Source organism: Leptinotarsa decemlineata, unplaced genomic scaffold (assembly GCF_025532065.1).
Source record: "Leptinotarsa decemlineata unplaced genomic scaffold, Ldec_3_MD MMD2_tig00002974_RagTag_RagTag, whole genome shotgun sequence".
Lineage (NCBI taxonomy): Eukaryota > Metazoa > Arthropoda > Insecta > Coleoptera > Chrysomelidae > Leptinotarsa > Leptinotarsa decemlineata.
Genome location: NW_027412578.1, coordinates 5958821 through 5985501, shown reverse-complemented (window position 1 = coordinate 5985501; position 26681 = coordinate 5958821). Strand labels below are relative to the sequence as shown.

The 26681-nt window shown below is 34.4% G+C and overlaps 1 protein-coding gene across 1 annotated transcript in view; it reads right to left on the bottom strand.

Annotated features, from left to right (window-relative positions):
* Positions 1-5806: 5806 nt before the first annotated feature.
* LOC111514837 (A disintegrin and metalloproteinase with thrombospondin motifs 12) overlaps positions 5807-26681 on the bottom strand; it is a 99491-nt gene continuing 78616 nt past the window's right edge. Inside the window, exons 14-16 of the mRNA XM_074177345.1 lie at positions 16718-16977; positions 12626-12899; positions 5807-6268 (exon numbers count right to left, since the gene is read on the bottom strand). Coding sequence (XP_074033446.1) covers positions 5924-6268; positions 12626-12899; positions 16718-16977 — 879 coding nt within the window. The 3' untranslated portion in view covers positions 5807-5923. The remainder of the gene's footprint in view (positions 6269-12625; positions 12900-16717; positions 16978-26681) is intronic.

Below are 26681 nucleotides of genomic sequence, written 5' to 3'. Positions count from 1 at the left end.
CATAGGTATAGCAGAGCCAATGTCTAGCGACAAAAGTCATCAGGGAGAGTCTAAGATCAGCTTAGAATACCAGAAGGCCCTTAACGACATCAGAGTATACCCACATAGCAATAGATATTCCAGGTATATTTCATGAATATACATTTAAGGATATTGTATTATGCTATGAATATGCCATGGATATATATATCTTCTGGAGAATATTCCCTGGAAGTGCTCCTGGCGAACCTTTGATATATTTTAAGAATATTCCTTGGGAATATTCTTGGAATATCTTATAATATTCTCAGAATATCTAAGGTATATTCTATTAAGAATATTCCAGGAATAGAACCCGAGGAATATTCATAAAATATTCAGGATATTCTTAGTTTATTGTAGGAATATACAATAGAGAAACACCATAGAATATTCTATAAATATATTTTATGAATATTCTAGGAATATTTAGAATATTCCAAGAATGTGACGAGTAACCGCTAAAATGTATATATTGCATTTTGATACAAGATTCACACAAGTAATAAAACACATAATATTCATAAACAAATATATTTTAAAAACAATATTCACTGAAATATTTGACGTTTCAACCAAAATCAAAAATAAAAAATCCAATTCAAAATATTTATTCACTGAATAAAATATTCCTGAATACTGTCATATTACAAATATTAGAAATGTATTCAAATTAGGATGTTCCTACTCTCAAACAAATGTATACTAAAAAATATGCTAAAATAACAACTCTGTGAATTCATCAGCACTAATTAAAAAATAATATATATATCATTTCATTGAAAAAGAAAAAGTGTATTACATCAAGAAATAGGTTAGGTTAGGTTTCTCACTTAGAAAAATAAACCCACAAATGAAGTATTTAAAATGAGTGGTATGATGGGTTCTTCAATGAATTTCACTTACTTAAAGTTATTCAAACTTTGCTCACCAGAAAAGTTTTCCTTATATTTGTCCAACAATACATCAGCCAGTGTTTCAATAATAATACCTGGAACAAAATGTACATTAACGTTCATTATCACTATTTGAAAGTGGCACAATAAAACTGGAATAAAAATCAAATAGATATTTTTCGCATAGGTTACTCATGAACATTTACAACATTTTATGACTTGTAGAACAACATGCATTGTCTTGTAAGAAAGTAATCATTACGTTTTGAGTTCCTTGGCGCACCTGCCTGTACCAGGTACCACTCTGTTTCCTTTTGGGCAAATTGATACTATCTTGAAAACGAGTGATAAAAATTATGAAAACAAATGATACAAAAGAATGTGTCATTCACTTACTTTTCTCTATTGAAGATACACAACTGAAATCACTTTAGTTCAAACATGTACTTAGTCAAACCAACAAATCCCACACACCAACTCTCCTCGAACCTAAAATGAGGTATAGTAGGTTAATCACCATGACTTCACTATCGATACTATTGCATTTTACTTACTTTTCTTTAAGACTGAATAGATGCAACTCTCCTGTTTGAAGATCCAAAATCAAACTATTCGCTGTACTGCAAATTGGACAACCCTAAATTATAAATGGTACACTAAACGTGATAGAATTATACTTTGATAATAACACCAACACACCATGCATTACACACGCGAACCTGCCACGTCAACCGCCATGTTGAATCAAATGTCGAATTTAACGCAAACGCAAATGTACCATGCATTAAGGGACAGGCGCTTTCACAGAGCTTATTCGACTGTCGCGCGCTACACTTCAATTGACCAATGAGAAACGTTTACTCCAATTATTCACTTCCCCATTTCTCTGTTTCCAGGATTTTTCGCTTTGTAATTAAATAATTTCAAATACAAAAAGACAAATAGGATGAGAATTAACCAATTTATTGATGCAATTGGTTCATTTATTGGCCCATTCAAATTTTTTGTCGTTCCAACAGTTGCTGTTGGAGCAATTCATCCAGAATCTTCGCGTTGAGTTCAAAAACTGGTTAACACTATCAGGGTTATATACATTAGGTTATGCATTCGATTAAGATCTTCAAATATTTTTGTTTTTAATAATATTGAATTATTTGAATACGTTATTATAAGATAATTCAAAATTCCATTGTATAGAATATTCCAAAATATACCATGGGGATATATTCTAAGAATATACCATATGATATATTCGAGCGACAATATTCTTAGAATATTCAAGGGAGAATAATCCATTTATAGACATTCTATGCACATTCTTTCGGGAATAATCCTGCCATATTCATTCAAGCATATTCTATGAATATTTTAAAGGCATGTATATATTCCAAGAATATTCTATGAATATTTGGAATATATACGTTCGTTTTATGATATACAGGGAATATTCCATGAATATCTAGTGCTGTGTGGGTAGCGGATCTTTAGTAGCTGTGGATCGGTGTACAATGGAACCACGAAAAGAAGTTTTGTGAGTACCTAACTCTCTGAATACAAAAGAAATTTTTGTATGGTACATAGCGCAATAGTGGAGCTTACACTCTCAGAATAAACACCCACGTCACCATGTGTAAGAGATCCAAATGTTCAATAGAACTAACTCAAGCGATAGAGAAAGGCGTCAGTACCTTCAATTTTGAAAAAGCAGACACAACTCAAAAACTGCAATAAGTGTTAATAAAATTACTAGAGTTGAAATTACAATAAAATTTCAATATTCAGTATTTACAGATTATTTATAAACACTAACTAGGGCGGTAAGGATGCTTAATCACGTTGAATAAAATTTTTAACTATAGGTTTTGGCAAACAAAATGCATGCTATGGTAGTGTCAAGTTGTTGATATACTTGTCAAATTGTTAACAGTTATTGTTGCAATAATGTTGTCTCTTCAAGAAAGAATAGAAATAGTTTTAATATGTGGTGAGAATACACCATATCGGCAAGTAACATTTGTAATGAACGGCATCCAGGAAAAAATGTTCAACATACTACTGTGTCAAGGATAATGTCGAAATTCAGATAAACAGGATCCGTAGCAAATCAATTTAAGAAAAAGTACACTCCAAGTAAATATGATGAGGAGGCCCAACTTAACATTTGTTTAAAAGTTATTGAACACAGGAAAACGAGCATAACCGATATTATAAAAAATACCGATTACAAGAGAGAAAGTAGCCTTACAAGCTAAAATTTATTAATACATTGAAAGAACGAGATTTTGATGTCCGTTTGGGATTTTCATTCTGGTTTCAAGGAGAGAGAGAAGAAAATGTAAAGTTTCCGTATAAAATTTTATGGACAGATGAGGCAACGTTCTCTTCAAATGGAACGGTAAGTTCTCAAAATTGCCGATGGTGGGCCCAAGAAAATCCCAATTTTACAGTTGAATGTGGTATTCAGTATTCCTTTAAAACTAATGTATGATGTGGGAGACTTAACGACCAAATAATTGGACCATTTTTCTTCAGGGAAAATTTATCATCCGTCGGTTATCTCAACCTGTTAAATAATGAGGTTAGTGAAGTTTTAGATAATATGCCTTTAAATATTAAATACGACCTATGATATCAGCTTAATGGCGCACCAATACATCACACGGTTGCTGTAAAACAATCCCTCCAACAAATGTTCAGAGGCAAAGTTATTGGACGTAACAGGGAACATTATTGGCCACCTAGATCACCCGACTTGACGCCTTTAGACTTTTTCTTGTGAGGTTATCTGTAACAAAAAGTGTACCGAAGTATACCATTTACTGACATACAACATCTGGAAAATACCATTCGCGAGTGCTGTGCAAATATAAATCCCCGATTTATTAAAAATGCAGTTACAGATGTCAATAGAAGGACCGGACCATAATTTATATCGAACGTGGAGGACGACATACTGAAATGTAGGCTATAAGTGTTTTACAACCTCATTTAGATCAATAAGTATTTTTTTGTACCCATTTGTATTTTCTATAATATTAGTGTTGTTTGAAATTTATAATAATAATAATAGTTCTATCGAAATTATTTGCATTTTTTGTAGTTGCCTCTGATTTTTCGAAATCAAAGATTTGTTTAAGAAAATAGCCAAGTGATTGAAACTTTGCACCAGTCATGTCAAAATTTTTATAGCATTTTTAATTTCTCTCTAAAAATGTCCGTATAAGTAAAAATGTATCAGAAAAGTTAAACTCCATTATGAGTTTGTTATGTATACATGATTTTTTTTTTTTAATTAAGGGGATATCTGTCAAAAATAAACAAAACGTTAACTTTATCCTAGTTGCATAAAATTTGTCATATGGATATAAAATTGCCGTAGACACAACTTTTTCAAGTAACTTTTTGTTAAATTCGATCTAGAAATGCACTTTTTTAATTTTTTTCAAAAAAAAAGTCAGTGGGTCGCAGTTGGTCACATCATTTTGAGGTAAATTCAAAGCACAAACAAGTGCCGAAGTTAAACTTCATTGAAAGTTTTTGAAAAAAAAGTTTCCCATATGGTGCGCACTTTAATGGTGACACTGTATATCATTATTATCTTTTTTTCTCCATAAAATCGTTTGATATCTTTTTCACCTATCTCCTATGTACCTATTTTTGAGATTATAATCATACTGTATGATATTTTTGAAGTGACACAGTAGTAGCTTGAAGTAGTTGAAAATTATATATAACAAAACATTCACATATGCGTTACAGAAACTATTTGAAGAGTCACAAACCTTTACTTGTAGACACTTATATTTCATGAATCTACCTCAAAACCATCACAAACATAAACAATTTATGGGAACAACCAAACACCAAAAGTTTCTGTCTTACCTGAGTCCAATTGTCTATCCTGAAATACCCAATTAGTTAAAACATACCCGCAACCAACAAATATTTTAAAAAAATATCAAAAATTGACTTCAAACAGTACCTGCAGAAAGAGTGGAACAAATTATTGAAAGAAGGATATATTGAATAGTTACCTAGAACAGTAAGTTAAGTATTGAGAGGACGAATTCCATTGGATATAATTAAGGAAACTATTCTATTTTCAAAATCGTTCAATTATTCATAACAGGTGTATACGTGGATCCAAACAGAATTGAAAGCATACTTCACAGATATTTATAATTTTTTTTTATATTATATATCATGTACTTATTAGGTAAAGATATAATTTCACATTCATATTTCTCCAATTTGACATGTTTATCTTCATACACATATTTTACAGTTCAACATATAAAACTTCATATTTTCACATCTTCAGATATTAACAATCTCTATTTATTTTAAAATTTATATTTAGGCGTCTCTTGATATTACTATTTTCCATTTATGCATTTTAAATTTTATATCTTTACCAATTTTGATGTTTATATTTCACATTTTAAATCTACAAGTTTACAACGTTTATTGCTAGATTAGTAAACTTGCTTATGCACAAGGTTATATCTTTTATGAACAACAAACCGATCTATTTGCTGAATTTTCGATGGCAAAAATAAAGCAGTCAATATCCTAAAAATCATGGAGTAGCATAGAAAAAAAAGTAGTAATATACTATGTAAGTGTAACAATTTCAAACTTTTCGATTTTCTCAAATGCATTATTCGAAAGAAGCCACCTATAAAAGGTTTATTCAAAGGTATGGCAGGTAGTGAAACGATGGAAATAAAAAAAATTCCTCGGATTATGATAATTTTCATATCCTCTTTGGTCCATGTATTGTTTTAAAAAATACATACTCTCATATATGACTCATATCACTTTCCACTTGCCTTACCACATCATTTCTGTTTTTTAATCTCTTCGTGACAGATCAGAAAAAACGAACAACACTCATCACTACTCTCTGTAATTACATGAATCAAAATAGTTACATTGTATACCGAACACGAAAGATATAAAATATTATGCCATCGCAACAATGGCTTTGTATATGACTCAGCTCCTTTTCAAGAATGGCCGGTAGAGGTTTTTGATTGAGTCGTTTGTTCCTCCTTCTCTTCAGGTGTATCCTTCACTTTTTTCAAAATCTCCGCGGCATCTTTACCAACAGCGATCACAGCGTGACCCGTATCGATTTTATCTGCAACGGAATCTCCCATTGTTTCGAATGCGTTATCGGATAGTTTCACGGAGGTATGCGACTGCTTCAAGGGGACCTTTATCACCTTGATCTCTTGGGCTGGCACCACGTCTTTCACGATTGAACCTACTTGGAGTTTGAGTTTCGTTGTGTTGTAATTTTTGCAGACGTCTTTCTTCGCGTTGAGTTCCTTGTGTACTTTGTTGGCTTCCTGAAAACGAAATTGATTCATTGCCGTAACCGAGACTAAACACTTTTGAATAATTAAAAAATTGATGAACAATAGATTACATCCCAAAAAAAATGACTATAAAATATATCAACTATACAGTGCATTTCTTTAATATCCCCCCCATTTTTGAACGAGTCAGCTCAAAAAATTGAAATTTGGGATAATGAAATTAATGCATGAATACTTTATTTTGAAGTGAAGTGAAGTGAAGGGGGGTCTTGTGACACATCATTTTGAAGCTTCTGGCTACTACAACTCTAGAATATGAAGTCAATATATTCACCAACTACAAAATAGCGGAACATTCAATAATTTGCCTGAAGACAAACACATTAATATCGATATTTCTAGAAATGTTCCTTTTTATTTGCCATATATGGCAATTCCAACAACCTGATAAGTTTTGTTAAGTTATATTTTGTTTATAAAAACGACAAAAATGTCAGTACGACAATGAACATCATTGTTCAGTTGTTGTAATGTAATTCCTTATTATTATCATTATTATTTTCTTGTTTCATTATTGAGAATCTCGTTCACGATTTATTTATGTTCATCTTGCAATTATTTGGGTTAGTTTAGAAATGTATGAATTATATTTTTGCTGACAATACTTTATGAAGTTCGTTGTCGTTATTACTTCATTTAACTTGTTTGATTTCTATTGGCTAGAATATGAACCGTAAAACAGTAATTAGCGTCTATGATCACGTGACAAGGAACTTCATAAAAAGCGAGCGTTCTATTGTTTTGAGGACACTTACACTTGCACGAGCAAGTGTAAGTGTCCGGCGACTTGTGTTTTTGTGGTGAATAGGAATGTTTTTCTGCATTGAAGTTTTTCATTCCAATCATCTTCAACAAAATTTGATGGCAGCGGTGGGATGTTTTGGATTTTTTTTGGATATTTGTGAATAATTTGGATTTTTAATGGAACTTTTGGAGTGCTTTCAGCTGAGTTTTTGCATTCTGAGGCTGTCAGTGATCACCTATCGCTGATTTTGAGCGACTGTGTACCTACTAAATTCAACGAGAACCATCTACATTTGGTGCAGCATTCATACCGAAAGAGCCTGATCCAGTCTGTTCTTATCTAGATCCATACGTCACAGGGAAAAGTTGGAGAAACACCCAGCAGAAGACGTGAAGTAAACCCAGAAACCAGCAGAGCGACCGGAAAGATTTTCAAGCCCTTCGCCCAGCATTCTTCGCCGCACAGCGGACCATTCCTGTCTCATTCAACTCAGCAGACCAACCGGTCTCACTCACCAGATTCAGCCAACCAGAAAAAACTTCAAAAGTTTTCCTCAAAATGGTTCTGAGGAAGACAATATTTTTCCTATTATTCTCAAACTCTATATTGAGCACGAATGACAAAAAAATGTACAAAATATTACCCCTATCTTCAGGTCCAGGTTTATACTATGAAGAAATCGGTACCCTAAATCTATATAATTACGATTGGAACATGATCATTTATTCAGACTTATATGACTATTATGATGAGTACGAGCTAATTCATTTTTATGCACATCAAATTAAACAAATCTGTTTCATTAGCGAGAAACGAAATATTTTTGTATCAGAATGCAATTTCATAGAAAAAATTATTTCCTACTCCCTTTATAATATACGTGTTCGAGAAAATATAATTTTTGAGACACTAGGAGTTCGAGAATCATCTGAAAAAGCTAAAAGAGGTTTGATTGATGGAGTAGGATCTGTTTCAAAAACATTATTTGGACACTTGCACGAACATTTCGAACAGACGACATGTAAATTGTTTATCAAAACCTGTACTCTACTTTATCTATTGCGGCGACTTGTTGTGTTTTTGTGGTGAATAGAAACGTTTTTCTGCATTGAAGTTTTTCATTCCAATCATCTCCAACACAGTTAGAATATTCTCATTTAGTTTTCGGTTTTACTAGTAGAAAGGTACCACGTCGACAATCTCGAAAACGGTCAATTCTCGTCCATTGGAAGAAATAATTGAAGCGCCTTTATTTACGGTGCGACGCGTAACTTTCATGAGACCGAAACGATTTTGAATGAACGTTTTTCGAATTGTAGATCTGTAGAAAATATGGTAGTGTACATAACAAAAAGCCTCCAGGTCATTCGTCCATTCTGGAAGAACAGCAAGTACAAATAATTGGTGAGATGGTAGTAAATCCTAAACAGTCTACTCATTCTGTCGCGAATGTTTGTGAGGTGTCTCCTTCTGCTGCAGTGGTCGCCAAGCTACCGGTAGCTCGCGGAGGCAATTCTGGTAGCTCTCACAACGATTTTAATTTAAAAAATACAAACTGCAAAAATCAGAGAAGCTTCCGAAAATTCCACAAAAAAATCTAATTGTCATAATATTAAACATAAACAGCGGCAACGTTGCGGTGAGCGATCTGCCGCTGACGCCATCAAGCTAGAATAGGCTAGAACCGACCAGCCGGACCAGCGCGTTAGTGTTCGAGAACGATCTGGATTGCTTTGAACGGGATAAATACGCACGGCGCGGCGACATTGCGCTTAGTTTGAAAAGGAACGCGTAACCAACGTCCAGCGGTTGGGTTAGTAGAGAACAATAAAAATAATATTACGGCAAACAGTTGTAAGAAGGTAAAGACATACCACTTTCATTCGGAATGGGAAGAACAATACTTTTTTACAGAAGTTAAAGATAAAAATGTGTGTTTGTTATGTAATATTTCGGTCTCCGTTGCTAAAAAAGGAAATATTGAGAGACATCATAAAACTGTACATTCTAATTTTGAAAAATCATTCCCACCACATTCTGCCGCCAGAAAGGAGAAACTGAAACAGTTAAAAAAGCAGTTAATTGGACAACGATCAATATTTTTAAGAACAGTCGACAAAAATAAGGCTGCAACTGAAGCATCGTACCGTGTGTCCCAGATAATTGCACAAAAAAAGAAACCTTATGAAGACGAGGAAATGATAAAACAGGTGTTTTCAGAAGCTGCTGATTCGTTATTTGCCAACTTTAGAAATAAAGACGAGATACTTTCAGCTAAAAAATCTATGCAACTTTCTGCTAATACAGTGATAAGACGTCTAGAAGTAATGAGCAATGATATTTTTTACAGTTAAGAACTGACTTAGATAACTGTGTTTATTTTTCACTTCAACTGGATGAATCTACAGATATCGTTGACACTGCCCAGATGGCCGTGTTCGTCAGGATGGTTTTTAGTGATTTTACGATTAAAGATCTTTTGAAGTTCATTCCACTGAAAGGACACAACTGGACATGAGTTGTTTTCTCATTTAAAAAATATTATTTCTTCCGAGAAAATTCCAATATCGAAAATGGTAGGCTTGACAACCGATGGCGCTCCAGCTATGGTGGGTTGTGATAAGGGTCTGGTGGCGTTATGTCGTAAAGATGAAACTTTTCCGCAATTTCTCTGTTACCATTGCATCATCCATCAGCAAGCATTATGTGGAAATTTCCTGAAACTAAACAACGTTATGAAACTGGTGGCAAAAATTGTGAACGAGATTAGAGCTCAAGCATTACAAAGAAGATTATTCAGAACCTTGGCCGATGAAGTTGACTGTCAATACGGGGACCTACTCCTTCACTCTGAAGTCCGATGGTTAAGTAGAGGACGGGTGCTGAAACGTTTTAATGATGTCCTATCTGGCATAGTTCAATTTTTCAAACAACACGATGAACCGACTCCGGAACTAGAAAATTCAATCTGGCTTAGATTTTGGTTTTCTCGTGGACATTACAGAGAAATTAAACGAACTTAATTTGCAGCTTCAGGGGAGAGACGAAGAACTAGCGGAAATAATTGCTGATATGAAAGCATTTATCAAAAAGCTGGAGTTTTGGGAACAAAACCTAATTAACAGCGATGCCAAGCATTTTCCTATTCTTTCAGAAAAAAAATCTCAAAATCCATTAAAACCCTATGACAACAAATATCATGTAGAAATAATTTCTACCCTGAAAATCGTTTTAAGGATTTCAATGAAATGGCTTTAGTAGCGCAGTTTGTTGTTTCACCCTTTATGGAAATTGGTATCCAACAGTTTGCAACTTGTGTTATGCAGAACTTTGGCGAAGACATCGCTGCAACAGAAATGGAAGTCATTGAGTTTCAAAATGATTCAGCCTCAAAATCGTTAGTCTCAAGTACTGAATGTATCTGGCCTATTGTAAGTAAAGACAAATATTCAGTTCTATGCCGTGTTGCCTTGAAAGTGAAAGCATTATTCAGTTCAACCTATTGGTGAGAATCTTCTTTTTCCAATATGAAGTTTATTAAGAACAAATATCGCAATCGACTTACAGATGAACATTTGGATAATTGTATTCGAATGGCTGCATCAAATTATACTGCAAACATTAAAACAATTATCGATGAGTCTGAGTGTCAGCCTTCTCATTGAACGGCTTTTTTATTTTTCAATGTTTATGTTCATGATAGTGCGTTACTTTTTCGTTGTTATTATTTACTATTTTTAAATCATACGTGACATGCCGTTGTGGCTGGATAAAAGTTTGTGTTTATTTTTCAAACACCTTCGTTTGATAGGTAGGAATGTAGCTATGAACAAGTACATACTAGTAATATCAGTTATTTTGTTATTAGTTTATTATTAGTACCTTTGTATTATGTATTACCAGTTAAATAGTAAAATAAATACAAATAATGATAAATTAACTGTGGATTATTTCATTTACGTTGCGTTCCGTGTGGGTAGCTCGCTGTTTATTCCAAAAATCAACAAAGTAGCTCAACACATTGAAGAGGTTGGCGACCACTGTTCTACTGTGTGGAGACTTCTGTAGAGGAATAGGAAGATCCATACAAAAGTAAAATGGTACACCAATTAACTGAAGATGACCCTGATCGAAGAACAGAATTCTGCGAAATCATGACGGAAACCATTGCAAGGCATCCTACCTATCGCCACAATATTTGTTTTAGTGACGAATCTAATTTTTTTTCAACGGCAATGTTCACAGACAAAATTGCCGTTATCGGAGTGACACCAACCCTCACGTTTTCCGGGAAAACACATACTCAATATCCAGGAATGTTAGAAAACCATATTGTAGGAACTCTATTTATTAAACAGGGGAACAGAGAAACTGTATTTGAATATGCTTGACCCTCTCATCACTGAAATCTTCGAAGCGAATCCTAATGAATTCGATATGGATATTGCATTCCAACTAGATGGAGCACCACCACATTACTCCAGACAAGTAAAAAACTATTTGGATACAACTTTTTCCGGTCGTTGGATTGGCCGTCGAGGTCCTACAGAATGGCCAGCACGCTCGCCAGATTTGACACCTTTGGATTTTTTATGGGGCTATTTGAAACAAAAGGTGTACAAAATTGAACCTGCTTCGAAATTTGATATATGACAGAGAATAATAAATATTTGTAGAGATATTGACGTGACTGTGTTCGAAAATGTTCGGCGTGAAATGTCGAATAGGCTGTTCATATGTCAAGAAGTTCAAGGCAACAATTTCGAGCATCTTCTGAACTGGCCTCAAGCTTATTATCTCATATTATGTAGTTGAATGTCAATGTATTCAGGCAATTATTAAAAGTTCCACCATTTTGTAGTAGTTGAAGATGTTGACATTATATTCTAGGGTTCTGAAGCATTTGTCAGGGGCTTCAAAAATATGTGTCACAAGACCCCCCCTTTCCATGGCCTAGTCGCCATCTTGGAAGATTCATCTGTCCAATTCACTTTTTTGAGTTGACTCATTCAAAAAATGGAAGGGGCAGGGAGGGGGGAATAAGAGGAATGCACTGTATATTTCAGAAATTCAAGCTCTTCATATAATGAAAATATGTATTTATATTCGTACACGAAATGTTTATTTACTGAACATGGAAATTTCAACATAAAATCGATGAAAAGGGATGTCTATGATCATAAAATGGAATAAATATACTATATTGATCAATCTAATAAACAAAGGTATTATTATTCATAATGGGATGCCAGAAATAATGCGAAATACGAAATTCACGAACAAATTGAATAAATATGAATAAGTACTTCATTCGAAAGTATTTTTTCTTTCGTGTGTATATGAAATCAGCTGTTTCAAAAGAGCTATTTCTTTCAGTATGTGTTTGAAAGTTACTTCTTCGTATGATCTATATATCTTTGTGAAGAGTTTATTTTGAAATTAATTACTTTCTCCTTTTCTTCGAGATATTTCTACATTTTGCTTTATGAAGATGGAGAAGTTGAAAACCAAACCTTTCTTTCCCATAAGTTATTCTTATATACCCGATATACCCACGCTTTTTTTTTGAATTTTGAACTCACCTCTCCACTTTTCTTATTCGATCTTCGATTGATCTGTTTCCAAACGTCTTCTAGAAGTTCTGCTGGAATATTGTCTGTTTGTCGTGCTTTGCAGGTCTTGTGAGAATCGCAGAGCTCCCTGGAAGCCGGTCTCTTCCCTTCGCAATTTTCATCGTCGACTAGGATTTCCTCGGCTCCAACCTTCGGCGATTCTTCCACGCATTCCACTTCCCTAGATCGCACTCCGGAACGATTTTTGCAAGCGTGACATTCTCCCCACTTCCCCACTTTCCACCTAGATAGAAATAAGTGTCTGTGTGAGGTAGTACCATAAAAAAAAATGATCATCATTACATATTATGGATTAATATGCTCCACCGTACCAAAATTACTCGTAAGATACTGCTCCCACTGAAACTTTCATCGAAAACGCGGGCTAATCCATTCTATATTCAACAAAAAAATCACTATATAGGGTGTTCTAAATGAAGTCGGCAACATTGCCAACTTCGTTATTAATGAGCTACAAATTCTGTGCGGGCTTGCGATTTGATAAAATCATTCCTAACGAACAGATTACAGCGAGTAGTGTATACAAATTAGACATCGATGGCGATTACTGTCACCACTGATGTACCTCAAGCGAGTAATTTGAGTCCATTATTTTATGCAATGTACACTGCACAGTTCGTAAAGTCATTAACTCGTTGCAAGTATCATCCATACTCAGACGATACGCAGCTACACTGTTCCTTCAACTCATCAGATACTGCAGCAGCAGAATACTCCCTCAACTATGATCTGCAAAAACTTTTTGAAATAGCTAATGAACATTTATTGATAATCAATTAAAAAAATCCATGGCTATACTTGTTTGTAATGATAGAATCATTGAACATTAATATGGCTAATGAGATTATTTCTTTCAGAACATCCGCCAGCAATCTGGGTTTGATAATTGACAATAAACTCAAATTCACGAAGCACGTCACGTCGAAGTTGAGAATTGGCTATGCTAATTTGAAAATGATCTAACCCCAGAGAAAATTCCTAAATCAAAGCACAAAGAAATAACTATTTGATTCAAATGTTCTCTCACACATGAACTTCTGTGATAGTATATATGGGCGGTATTTAAATAATAGAGATTCCGGACGCATTCAGAAATTACAAAATCCTTGTTTGAGGTTGATATTTGGTATAAGGCGAAGACAGAGAGTGTCACATAAACTGAAGGAAATAAACTGGATGAATACCTATGTATAATCGGAGTTTCCTCCATACAACCTGTTTCTTCTATAAAATTTCAAATTACGAAAAAACCTCCTTATTTATACGAAAAAAATCCTCCTCAGAAGCCATGCTCATAAAGCCAATATTCGTAGAAGAGGAATTATAACTACACCCTCCCATAAGAACGAGATATTCAAACGTTCCTTCACATACTGCACAGCAAAACTTCTGAATAAATTCCAGATCACTGATCACAAGAATGATGAAAGAAAATCTATCTCAACATTAATATATGTAGTACTCAACTGGCAGTTTCCATAATATTCGAAATACAATAATCTCAGTCGATTACCATTTATTTAGATATTATTATATCCATTTTCCCTCTGGGCCTCAACAGCACCTGATCGCGTATCAGAAAGCTGACAATAGAGCAATTAATCTGTTTATCACAAAATATATTATGTATTATCATACTGGTCACGTAATTGTGAATTCGGATTAATAAACATTTTATTATTATTACTATAATTCGGTTGAATGTGCAAACTACTAGCATTTTCAATGGCCTTCTCGAAAAATTTTATTTCTTTCAATAGTACATAAAATTTATTTGTTTTGGGAAATGAAGAGCTATAAAAAATCGAGTGAATATTCAAAAACACTGCCTTCATGTTGAACACATTTTTGGGCCGTTCTCTTGATACAACGTGTTGCTTCCAACACAATTAGGCCATCAATTCTATTGATTATAGTTTCAATATAATTTATCAGTTCATCGACATCATTATATTTCATTTTTTACACCTCATTTTTCAGAAACCCCCAAAACTGAAAATCTAGAGGTATCATGTCTGTTGAACGAGAAGCTCACTTAACAGGACCATTTCTTCAGAATTCGTTCAATAACAGACGGTACTAGATAACTAGATAAATAGCTGATGAAACTATTTGGATTTACCTCATAGTAGGCTGAAACGTCCATTTCTGTATTTTCAGATATTACAAAACGTTTTTTAGTTCTCCACTTCTCAAAAACATTATTTCTGAATCGACGATGAAGCACAGCAAAAAAACGCCGATTAGGTTGTTCACGATCAGAGAACGAATTGATGTAGTGTTGAAGTGCTCTTACGCAATTTTTTTGACAAACCAAACGGCATTTTGGAAAATATTCGAAGTGGTGTCAAGTGAGTGATACGACATTATGATTACGGGTTTCACGAGTTCAAATCCCAGCGTTTTCTTGCTGTTAGTAACAAAATATTGTTATAAGTATAAGTATCAAAATTGAGTGTTTCGACAATCATGAGGTTTTAAGTATTTGTCAAAACAAAGAAATTTTTTGTGCTAGTGAAAGAAATGAATATTTCCACATCAATCGCCCATTTTCCATTTATATAATAGCATTTCATGAAATATTTTGAAAACGCAACGGTTTATTTTTTTTTTGCTTACGGCATCGAGAAAGCCATCAAAAATGCTACTATTTTGCCCATCCAATCGAATTCGTACCATCAATAATAACGGAGTTGGTAATGATGCCGACTCAATTTGGAACACCCCGTATATTGTCCTTTTTTTATCGATACACAAATTCTGCGATGGAATATTTCTATCTTTTGTGGACAGCTCATTATATTCATTTCAATAATTGAAATGATGGTCATATGTAATTTGGTAACTGGGAAACCATTCAAACGAATACGTTTTTATTTCTAATCAAATGAAAAAGTTGATTATCTTGAGCATTTCATGAACATCATATCATCATCATCATTTCATACCATATACTACAAATTAGCAGCCTGGGAATCATTTAGAAATCAAAACTATAACAAATGAACTCAAAGAGCCTCACAAATAGATGTGACACGCTTGATGAGGAAAGGTTGCAATGGCGTTTTTACGTAGTAAAACTTTGAAAAGTTATAATTCAGTTCTAACATGTTTCAAACTCAAAATTGATAGTTGTGAATATACTTTTAAGGAAATTTTATCAAATGTTACTGTTGTGAGTTACTAGCTTGGATATGTGGCTTTGTTCTGGGAGTTGAAACCATATTATGTGGTATTTGTTGAAATTGAATTAAAATGTTGAATTCATAAAAAAGGTGACTTCAAATGATATACTATATCCCAGAACTTTCCCTGAAGAAAGACTTTTCTGAAATATTCAACAATGACCTGAAATGTTCAGATATGTTCCCAAAAGTTTTTGACTATATCGAAACATTCTAGAATATTCCAAGATGTTTTGGAATGTTGCGAAAATCAAAATCAAGTTATTTTCAGTTCCCATCACAAAACATATCAACTGAATATTCAATCAATTGAAAATGTAGTAATTAAAACATAAATTTGGCAACATCTACCACAATTTCAAAGTGGTGGCGTAGTAAAATTTTGACAAGTTTGTATTGATAATAATCAAACTAGCAGCTATAAATGCATAGAAGGTTTTTCTTTCTTTTAGTTTCAACAAATTCGTTCGCGATTAATTCGTCTATATTCGTGATTCGTAGCCAACATATTGTCTTTTTCACCAAAAATCCAGGAATTTGACAACAATATGTTATTGGAAACATCTAAGTCTTTTACGTTTGAGATGAAATTTTCTGACGATAACTATTTTTTTATAAATTTTGTGAAGTCATTTGATATAGTTCTTTCAGTCCATGACTTTTGGGGATCCTTTTTTTTTCCATTGAAAAAAAGTCGAAATCGGGCTAAAAATGAAAATGGTTTTCAATATCAACATTTGTAAACATTTCATGGTACCCATTTTTCATTCGTCTGAGTATAATATGGTTACTAACACTATTATTGATGTTTCTATGTTCATCTAAAAGTGTTTTAATGAAAAGTTCGATTTCTCACTTCGTTCTACAAGGATTTTCATTGCACTGCTTAGATATAGGCTCGGGTTTATCCTCTCCCACACAGAAAGTCGAGCTAACTTTTCCGGCTTTATCCTCAACACATTCGTACTTAGAAGTTTGAGTTCCACCTCCACATTTTGCTGAGCAATCGGTCCAGTCCAGTAACTCCCAGTGATAGTGAGGAGCGTAACTCAAATCTTGGGATGGCTCTGCATATCTGTAGCGATAGCCCACGTTTTCTGGGCTGTAGAACACCACCTAAATTTTAAACAATAAGAGTTTGGTTGGCAACAATCACAATAACACCACATACAAAATAATTTCTCATTATATTTACATTATAGTCACATTTTTACTGAAGGAATCAATGTGTTGTTGTTTTTGGGTATTCATCAAATTTTACATGGAAAAGTACTTTCATATTAATTGATGTGGTTCCATATTGTAGGTCTGATCATTGATGTTTCGATTGATGAAACCCTAAGAATTGTGGAAAAGATAATGATCTGATGATAATGATCTAAAAAATAGAGCAGAATTGAACGTGAAAGCTATTGTGAAGCAGCTGAAATTTTGTGTGGTGAAAACGTTCAGTTTGAACAAAACCTTCATATACAAGAATTTGAGATACAAACGGACTGGCTCATCCATATCACCAATTCTGAGTAAAATTTTCATGCAGTATTTTGAAGAGTCACACATCGATACTTATCAAAATGGTCCTAAGTTATGGCGGTGATATGTTGTGATGATGTTTTCCTATCTGAGATCATAACTCAGATGACATCGAATTTTTCAATACAAGAGAACAAGAGAACAAGAGATGAAATTTTCTCCGGAAAGGATAATGCATAATAAACTTTCTCGCAGTATTAAAATGAATCAATGAATGTTTTGCCCAGGTAGTTAAAGAGGGGGTTTAGCCTAGTGATTGTAGGGAGAGGTTCGGATTAACATAGGCAAGAAAGTCATAACAGCGGGAAGTCCCAAGATAAGGGATACAAGGAATAATAAAGGAATTGAAAATCTAGATATTTGTAGCTCACAATATTTACATGGAAATAGGCTTAAATATGCGGGTTGTTTGGGTGAAGATATTCGGAAATATTAAATCTCATGAGGATGAGTGGAATAGAAAAGGCCCATACATTAAAAGACCAAATGGAAAACCCCGATTGGGAGACCCTTGAAAATAATGTAGTGTTAATAAAAATAGTGTTATGAAACAATCTTCTCTCTTGTAGAAATTTCAGAGCTGACAATTCTAGGCTAAATTCGCTTGAAAAAATAATAATTTCGATAGCAAGATTTTGATATCGAACAGTAGGTATGAGAACAAATTAGCAGTTCTCAAATTGAAAATATTCCATTACCTGAAAAGGAGACATTAAAAAAAACATTTGTTTCAAAGTACAATTAATGCAGGTATTATGTTCAAAAGTTCGAAGAGAGTACGTAAAAGAATCGAATTTCCAACAATAAGATTCCATTGTTGAAATATATCGTAATTTGAATTGAGAACGCAGAGCCGGCACCCGAGTCACTCGACTTACTTGACGCGGCTAGACGCATTAGCTGAGCGTTGCGTATTTTTTTTTCAATTTCAATGGAATCAGAATACTGTTTCGATTCGATTTGGAAATGTCTCAGTATACAAATAAATTCCGATTGAGATGGTTGTCATATTTTCTTGAGGTTATGTAAATCAGTGAAGTTTGGCAATCACTTTTTCATTTCGGTCTCTTGTATCTGTTCATTGTTTTGGTGAGTTTCATTTGATTTACATATTTACTTGGGTTGTCTCAGTAAAGTTGGGGTCTAGTGACTATCATAATCAAACCTTCGAATTAATGTCGAGGTATTTATGCGAAGTTTTAATGTTTATTCAAAATCGTATTCGATTATTTGATTGATTCGAATTGAAATCATAAGGATAATGCATAACTAGGTCCTGAGATGTTAATTTTATGACTGTCACTTTTATTACTGTTAAATAGAAGCATTTTATTGCTGTAAAACTCTGTTTTGATGGCCATCATTTCATCGATTTGTAAGAAATAATTCAAACAAACTCATACATTGATAGATATCTCAATTATAAATCTAATCATCACGCTAGTATTGGAAAATATTGGGTCAGATGTTTGTATGATAGGGCTAAGACAATTTGCAATCCAATTCGTAATCTTCTCCTCATATTGAAACTGCTTCGAAATAGAAGTCATCTCTGCAACAGTTTATAGAAAGAGCTCTCAATGAAATCGGTCAAAAAAAACAGTTAACCGCACACAATCACAAACTCAACATACATATCTGTCAACCAACATTTCTGGTTCGTCCAGTAAATTACATTGAATCAGTTACAGATATGATGTAAAATCACTTTTTAGTACTACAAATACATTGAATTCCTGAGGTACACCCAAGTTCGTTTTGAAGATGATTTTTGACCAGTACCATAAAAAATTGTGATCTGTTTGTCGGTTTAAATTTCAGGAACACTTGTTGATTTTTTGGAAAATTTATAGTATGACATCTTATTACTACAGATGATTTCATGATCAATAATGTTGATGCCTTGGGAGAAATCTGATGTAGGAGTGATTTTGGGTCAATTTAAAATTAGGATGTACTCACATGCACCCGAATTGTATCCCCATAAATTTCGAAAACCTACGTTTAAACTTAATAAACCTAATAGTACACTAGAACAGAACTTTATCGGTTCTCTTGCGTTATCAACGCTGCTCCATCAATCGGCTACTTAACATTATTATACGAGAAGTGTTATCGCTTCAATTAAGCAAAGTAGTCGATCTCATCCAGCTTATCCGTAGCAGAATGCGACAAAGAAGATTTCAGAATAAATAATGTATGAGCACTTCACAAGTATACTATGTAAAGCCGACATGAATGAGATGGTTCGGAAGACAATCTAGATACGCATCTGGGTAAAGCAAAAACGACGGCATTTTTCATTAGTACTTATGAAGGAAACATGTTCGCACAGGGGCGCACATATCAGGGGCGCACAGAGCTTTTAAGATTTTACGCTAAAATCTGTTGTGTGTGAGAGAAGTTCGTATGTGTTGGTCGTGGCTTTTCAGGTTGCTTCGCCTTTAATTTCATTCGTGATTTGAATGAAATCACTTCCGTGAAAACACAATGGGAGTTCGATATTTAGGTCACCATTCAATCGTTGACTGGTTGACGAAGAACTCTACAAGCACTTCGTGGGTAAGTAGAGAGTAGGTCCGAAATGTATGGATCCATTCGATCCCCCACTATAACTCGCGAAAGTCACCCCGAAACCGATTACTTGGTGAGATATATTTCAGGCCAGCTGCAAAACTGGTGATGTAAGACCAGAATGTGCAGCTCTGGAATCGTACCTGTAGACCATATATTGTTACGCTTTTCGCGTGGGTTCCACAATAATTGACTAGACTGTACAATTACACCCAATTTTATTTCACTGCTACACTGTTGATACAACACAAACACTTCTACTGTAACTTCGGAAGTTTGCAAATCATCCCCTGAAAAAAATAATACTGGCCGCCGCTGGTCGTCGCAATCGATTGTGACTTGGCCAAGAGCGCTCAAATGACTTGCGCTTCGCAATGGTTCAAGACGTCGCGTCGCTTTGAGAACCTTCCATTGACTTTCGTATCGGCTTCTAGAGACTTCCATTACCATATATAAATACTACTACCATGCAAATCGAGTAGTTCAGTCGGAAGTGGGGTGCGAAGTGTTCTAATAAGGCGATAGACATTTGAGTAGTCTCAGTAAAAGTGTTTGTGTTATTGCCAATGTAGCAGTGAAATGAAGTTGAGTTCAATTGTACTGTGTAGGCAATTATTATCGAAGGCACAAGGAAAACCTAACATTTCATTTATTGTCAAACCCACAGGGAAAACGTTATACTCTATTACAGCCATAACGGCTTTCTGAAGAGATTTCAGTTGATTGGTCGATATTGAGATTGTCGGATGTTCGAAGTACAAAAGTCCGATGTTGATTACCGTATTAACGTTTCCATATGGGTGTTTATGTTAGATACGGCCATTCATGTTTTGGTGACTCTGCGTTTGCTGACCTGCATGTTGCTCTAGAGGAGACAATAAGTGGTTTGCTGGCTGACATCCTAGGTTTGTTAACCTGATCACAAGTTGAAGGACTGATGAAAACCTGCCCTTGATTTGATGTAACAGGAAGGACAGTTCAAATAGTTGAGTCGACTTCCATCTGTAGACTCAGGTTCGAATTCTTCGCTTACTTCATGGTCCGTGAAGGTTCTAACTGGAACCTGACGAATAAAGGTTCATCACATGCAGAGCTCCGTAGTACAGTAAGAAAACCCTTTCGATGAGAAAGCACCCTGGATCTCGATGGTTTTGTTAGTTACACTGAGTAGGCTCAGATCCTCACATCCTCAGTCATACATCCTTCTGGCATACTGCAGGATAGTGCCTCTAGTAACACTAGTGGAATATATTCTTACAGAAATGAATACGTTACAAAAAGAAGTGTCAGAACCTGTATTTGAAAAGGAGTTGTCGCTTGTCATTCAGACAAATGAGCATTATGAAATTTGAAAACGAAACGAAAATAATTTCAATCGAAAGAGAGGAAATTAACCTTGTACTTTTTTCTGGATGAAATCTAGTAGCTTAATGATAGTACTCGTATATTCAGTGGCATATACATGGTTTTCTAAATATTCCAATGGAACACAAAAGGTGCACTATGAATCACTAATACTGTTAATGTTTCGGTTCTGATGTTGATGATAGATTTCAACGTCATCAATTCATATTCAATTGTATCCTCTCCAAATGCTTCATCGTCGAGAATTATGATTTTTTATGTACATGTCAACGAAAAACTGCTACATTCTTATGCATAATAGTGAAGTGAATGATAAAAATAATCGCCAGTTCATTAAGACAATTCTCATTCAACAATTCCAAATAATTTGTGAATTTTTTAAATTTTTTGAACGATTTTCTCATTACTTCTCCCAGAATAACCATGGATTGGGTCATCAGTAAAGAGTTGAGTTTCCTGCTCAAACTCGAATGGGACATTGAATTTTCGTAAATGAAAAATATAACAGGTCTCAGAATTAAGCCTTTTGTAATGCCACATGTTACACTTCTTATTGAACAGGTTCCATTTCCTATAAACAGACACTGATTTATTTTATTTCTATGATTATTGAGTCATTCATGAGTTGAGTCTCTTATCCCGATGTCAAATGATTTTATTTCTGAAATTTCATGAACGACGGTATCAAAAAAAAGTGTATAGATCCAGTACTCTTTTTTGGGATGAAACACAAACACTACAGTTTTCTGGTTCGGAACAGTGTTCCAAGCTTTTGAGAAGCAGCCTTTGCAATTCCAGCGACATGATTATGCCAAGACATATTAGTGTCCATTTTAACCCCCAAAAAACTTATCAAAGCAAGAAGCGGAATTGTCTGTCCTGGCATTATTATATCCGGTTCAGAGACATTTATCTTTTTGGAGGAAAGTAATGCTTGGGTTTTTGTGGCATTGAATTGAACCTGATCCTCATTAAGATACTATGCAACCTCCTGCTGCCGGTGAATGGGCATCCGCAGCGGATGTCCCGGAATCCAGATAGAATCTGAAGACAAGTGTGCTGTCGTCAGCGAAGCAATAAATTGGATTTTTTGTTCTTTCCAATAAGTCGTTGATATACAATAAAAAAAGTATTGGAGACAATATGGATCCCTGGGTAACACCAGCGTTGATGAAGAAAGTTTCCGAAAGATATTCATCGACGGCCACTTTCACGGAACAATCTTTCAGAAAGCTGAAGAGCCATATACAGAAATGATCCGAAAAGCCGTAGCATCGAAGTTTGACCAGCAAACCCTCATGCCACACACGGTCAAATACCTTGGACATATCAAGCGCAAGAGCTCTTGACTCTCCGTGTCTCTCGATTGCATTATTCCAAATACGGGTGACATAAGATACAAGGTGGCCTGTTGATCTTTGTTTCCAAAGGCCATATCGATGATCGCTCAAGATGTTGAAGCCTTCCATATATTTGAGAATATGGTGGTTTAGGGCTTTCTCCATGATTTTCGAAATCACTGATAGCAAAGCGATCCTTATTGAAACTTTATTGTTTCATCTTCAGGACTTTGAAGTATAAGAACAAGACATACATATCAAAACGGAAATTTACAAAGCAGTTCTGCTAGAAACAAAATAAATTATGTAATATAACAATCATTAAAAAATAATAAACGTTTCGAGCACTGTAGAATAGGACGCAAATTGTTCAGCCAGTAGATTTGCTTTCTTATGGCTGTTGTTGCAATTGAACCATTCACTTGTGTTAGTGGTGGAATTATGGATTTTGTGAAGTTTTGATTAACAACTTCAACTACTAACCAGATGGCTCCAGACCCGTTGGGATTAGCAAGCAGTTTATTCCTAATTTTTTGGTTGTGAAGTTCTTTGCTTTCATTCCAGCTGTTACAAGCATTAACAAACCTAGTTCGGTTTTCGGCACTGGAATATTTGCGCCACTGCCGGTAGGCGAGATTTTTGGAGGCGACAGCTTGCTCGCAATTTTTATTGAACCAAGGTTCACTGTAAAAAGTTCGTTTCAGTTAAAAGGAATATATGCATCCATAGATGATGGAATAACTCCCGTGGATTCAGAAGCACAAGTAGATGGATTATTAGAGCTGAAACAAACATCTAGCCAGGGAAAATATCGGAAATGGTCTTGAAGATCCTCCCCCTCAGCAGCTCTGTCACGGCAAACTCTGCGCGGCTTAGATTGTTCCCCAATATATATAGGTATTAAACTGTCGATAATGAAAATAATGATCTCATTTCAGAAGTATGTTGATTATTGAACACAATACGGCAGATTCTGTATCACTTGTTTTTCGAAAATCATATTGACAACTATACAATTTTTCTTGATATTCCAAGAGTCTTCGTTTCATGATTTTTTCAATAATTTCAGTTGGTACTACTTATATCGATCAGAAATAATCTAAAACCTCTTCGTTTCTACTTCCAGAAAATGGTTGAGCTTTGCATAGCTTCGTATCATTTGGGATAACAAGTAATTTCCCAGCTCCAAACCTGCAACTGCATGGTAGATAAAATATCACCAATTCGAGATGAATTATCTCCAGCGGCCTTCAGGAAACACCACAAATAGGCTTTTTGGTGTCCCATTAGCAAGTTATAAACATACGGATTCTGTGGAGATTTAGTGGCATGAACTGTTCGTTTAATCAACCGATTATCTGGTTAATTATTCCTTCAGTATATCACACGCTGAAGGTGTTTGTTGTGGCTGAACGGCATGATGCTTCATATGAGCTGGTTACACAATTCAAACGATTTATCCGGGAAAACATTATCATTTTAGAAAAAAAATCTGATTTTCGTTCAGAAATTGATAGATGTTGTTTTCATAATACGTCAAAAATTCACAATTTCCGGCGCTCTATAAACGTGAAATAACCGTTCGGAAAGTAGGTACTAAATGTGATGTAAATTTTGAGTATGGTAAACAACGTTATATTAGCTGTATGTTCAAATCAATTCTCTAGATAATTCACAATTCGTTTTAGAATTTGCGAGCATTTCAAAATGTTTATTCTATTAGGAATTATATGATATGTCATGATTCCATCGTGATAAATTGATTTCTGTCCAAAATTAGATTTGAAATTAGTAACTGACATATTCTTGAACACTAAACAGTAACTTACAATAATTTTCTTGAATGATTTTTTTCAATAGGTTTCCATTTACTTCTGCATAAAGGGCATATGTTCTTTTGTGATCCAAATATCTAATATTGTATATTTCGAAAAAATCGTTCCCACTTATCATTATGTTTTGCTCTCTTATGGTCTTCTTCAGTTCTTCTTCAATAATTTGCTTTTCTAGACAAAATCCAACAATTTTCATTTTTGGGTTCGTAACTTTCTGAAAATCTGCCTTAGATCTATTCATTATCCACTTTGACATGGACTCCCGTTTTCTAATTTCAAACATTGTTCTTCACTTCTGAACATTTTTTATAGAATCGGCGCTATATTTCTCTGTAAATCCATTCTGGTTTCTGTTACATTTTGGGTAAACTTTGTTTTAATTAATGAAGTACGTTTAGTAGTTAGGAAATTAATTCAGTATTAGCAGAAACTACATTAGAATATAATGAGCGAATGTTTCTCTGGAACTCTTGATTTGTCAGTGAATTAATTTTTTCTTCGATTATCTTAATCATGTTCTTGATAATTTCCATCCATTCATATTTTTGGCACGTGAAATTGCTCACTTCATCTTGTAATTGAATCTGTTCGAGTAGGATGCAATTGTTTCTTGCTTTTTCTGAAATATCTATCTCTTTGTTTTTTATAATTTCTTTCAATAGGGCGCTAGTCCGTGTTGTAATACAATTTCGTAGCGATGCACATACTTTAACTTTGAGGTTTGAAGGGTTACTATCGCCTCCGCCCCATCGAACCACTCTATATCGACGATACCTCAGCTATAACATATAAAGGTTTTTTAATAATATTCCACAAAAAATAAAGTTAGTAAAGTTTCCTTATTTAAGTTATGTTACAAAAAATATCTCATCGCTGCTCAATCAGAAAGTCATTGATTTCATAGATTTCATACTTCTGAAAAATTTTCAGAAGGATGAAATCTATGAGTATGAAGTATGGAACATTCAACATGTTGTCGCTTCCTCTTCCCTCTCTTCTCCCTTTTCTTTTTCTCTTTTTTTTGTTTCTTCTCTAGTTTAATTTTCATTTCTTCAAGGCTAGAACTAAGATCAACAGTACCCTTTCGGTACATGTTGTTTCTAGCCTCATTTGTAGTTTTTTTAGTTTGATAAATTGAATAATTATTGTATTTATATATAATGAGGAACTACAAATGAATATTATTATTATCATTATAGTGAAAGACGAACCACACTCATTTCTGTCTTGGTCAAAAATATCTAATGTTTTCAGGAAGTCCTTCTGACATTTTGTGAATGAATTATTGAAATATTTGAAGAATTACCATTTATATATTTTTGTGAAATATTGTGGTCACATTTTCAATCTGTTGAAGTTTTGAAACCATTTTTCTCTTTCATGTAATCGATCTGAATTGTATTTCAAGAATTTTTTCTGTGACTTTTTGAAAAATTCTGTCTTTTTCGGAATTTCTTCGTCAACTGAGTAATATTAACCACAATATGCTATGCGAAAAATCGATGGAAATAAACTTCGATTCGGTTTGAACCTATGACCTACCTATTACGAAACGAAGGTTAGTCCAGCTCCACCACAGACCTTTATACAGTACGATGCAAATGTATGGAATAAATTCGATATTTACAAAATGAGCGTCTTTCGGAAGAAATCCAAAAACAGGTCAACTTTAATTTTTGACGGCCCATCTCATGATATTCATATGAAAGACGTTTCGTCACCGGTGTTGGCGTGATGACGTAATCGACAATTTTTTTAAATGCAAACAGGGATCATGTGGCACCTCATTCAAAAGGTCTACTAATCATTTATTCAACGGTATAACCATGCCAATATTCATTTATACAAGATGAACCAAAACATGTTATTTATTGAAGTACAATAAAATTATAATAAATGTTCAAATTGATGACCTTCAGCTATGATGCAATGTAAAAGCCGGGCACTGAATTCATTTCTAACGTTTCCGAGAACTTCGGGGGTTATTTGTGCAATCTCCGCTCTGATGCGTTCCTTCAACTCTTCTAAATCATTTGGTCGATTTTGGTAAACTTTACTCTTCAAGTATCCCCATAAAAAAGTCTAACGGGGTCAAATCCGGAGACCTTGGTGGCCATTCGATCGGCCCTCTTCTTCCTATCCACTTTCCTCGGAAAACAGTATCCAGGTAGGT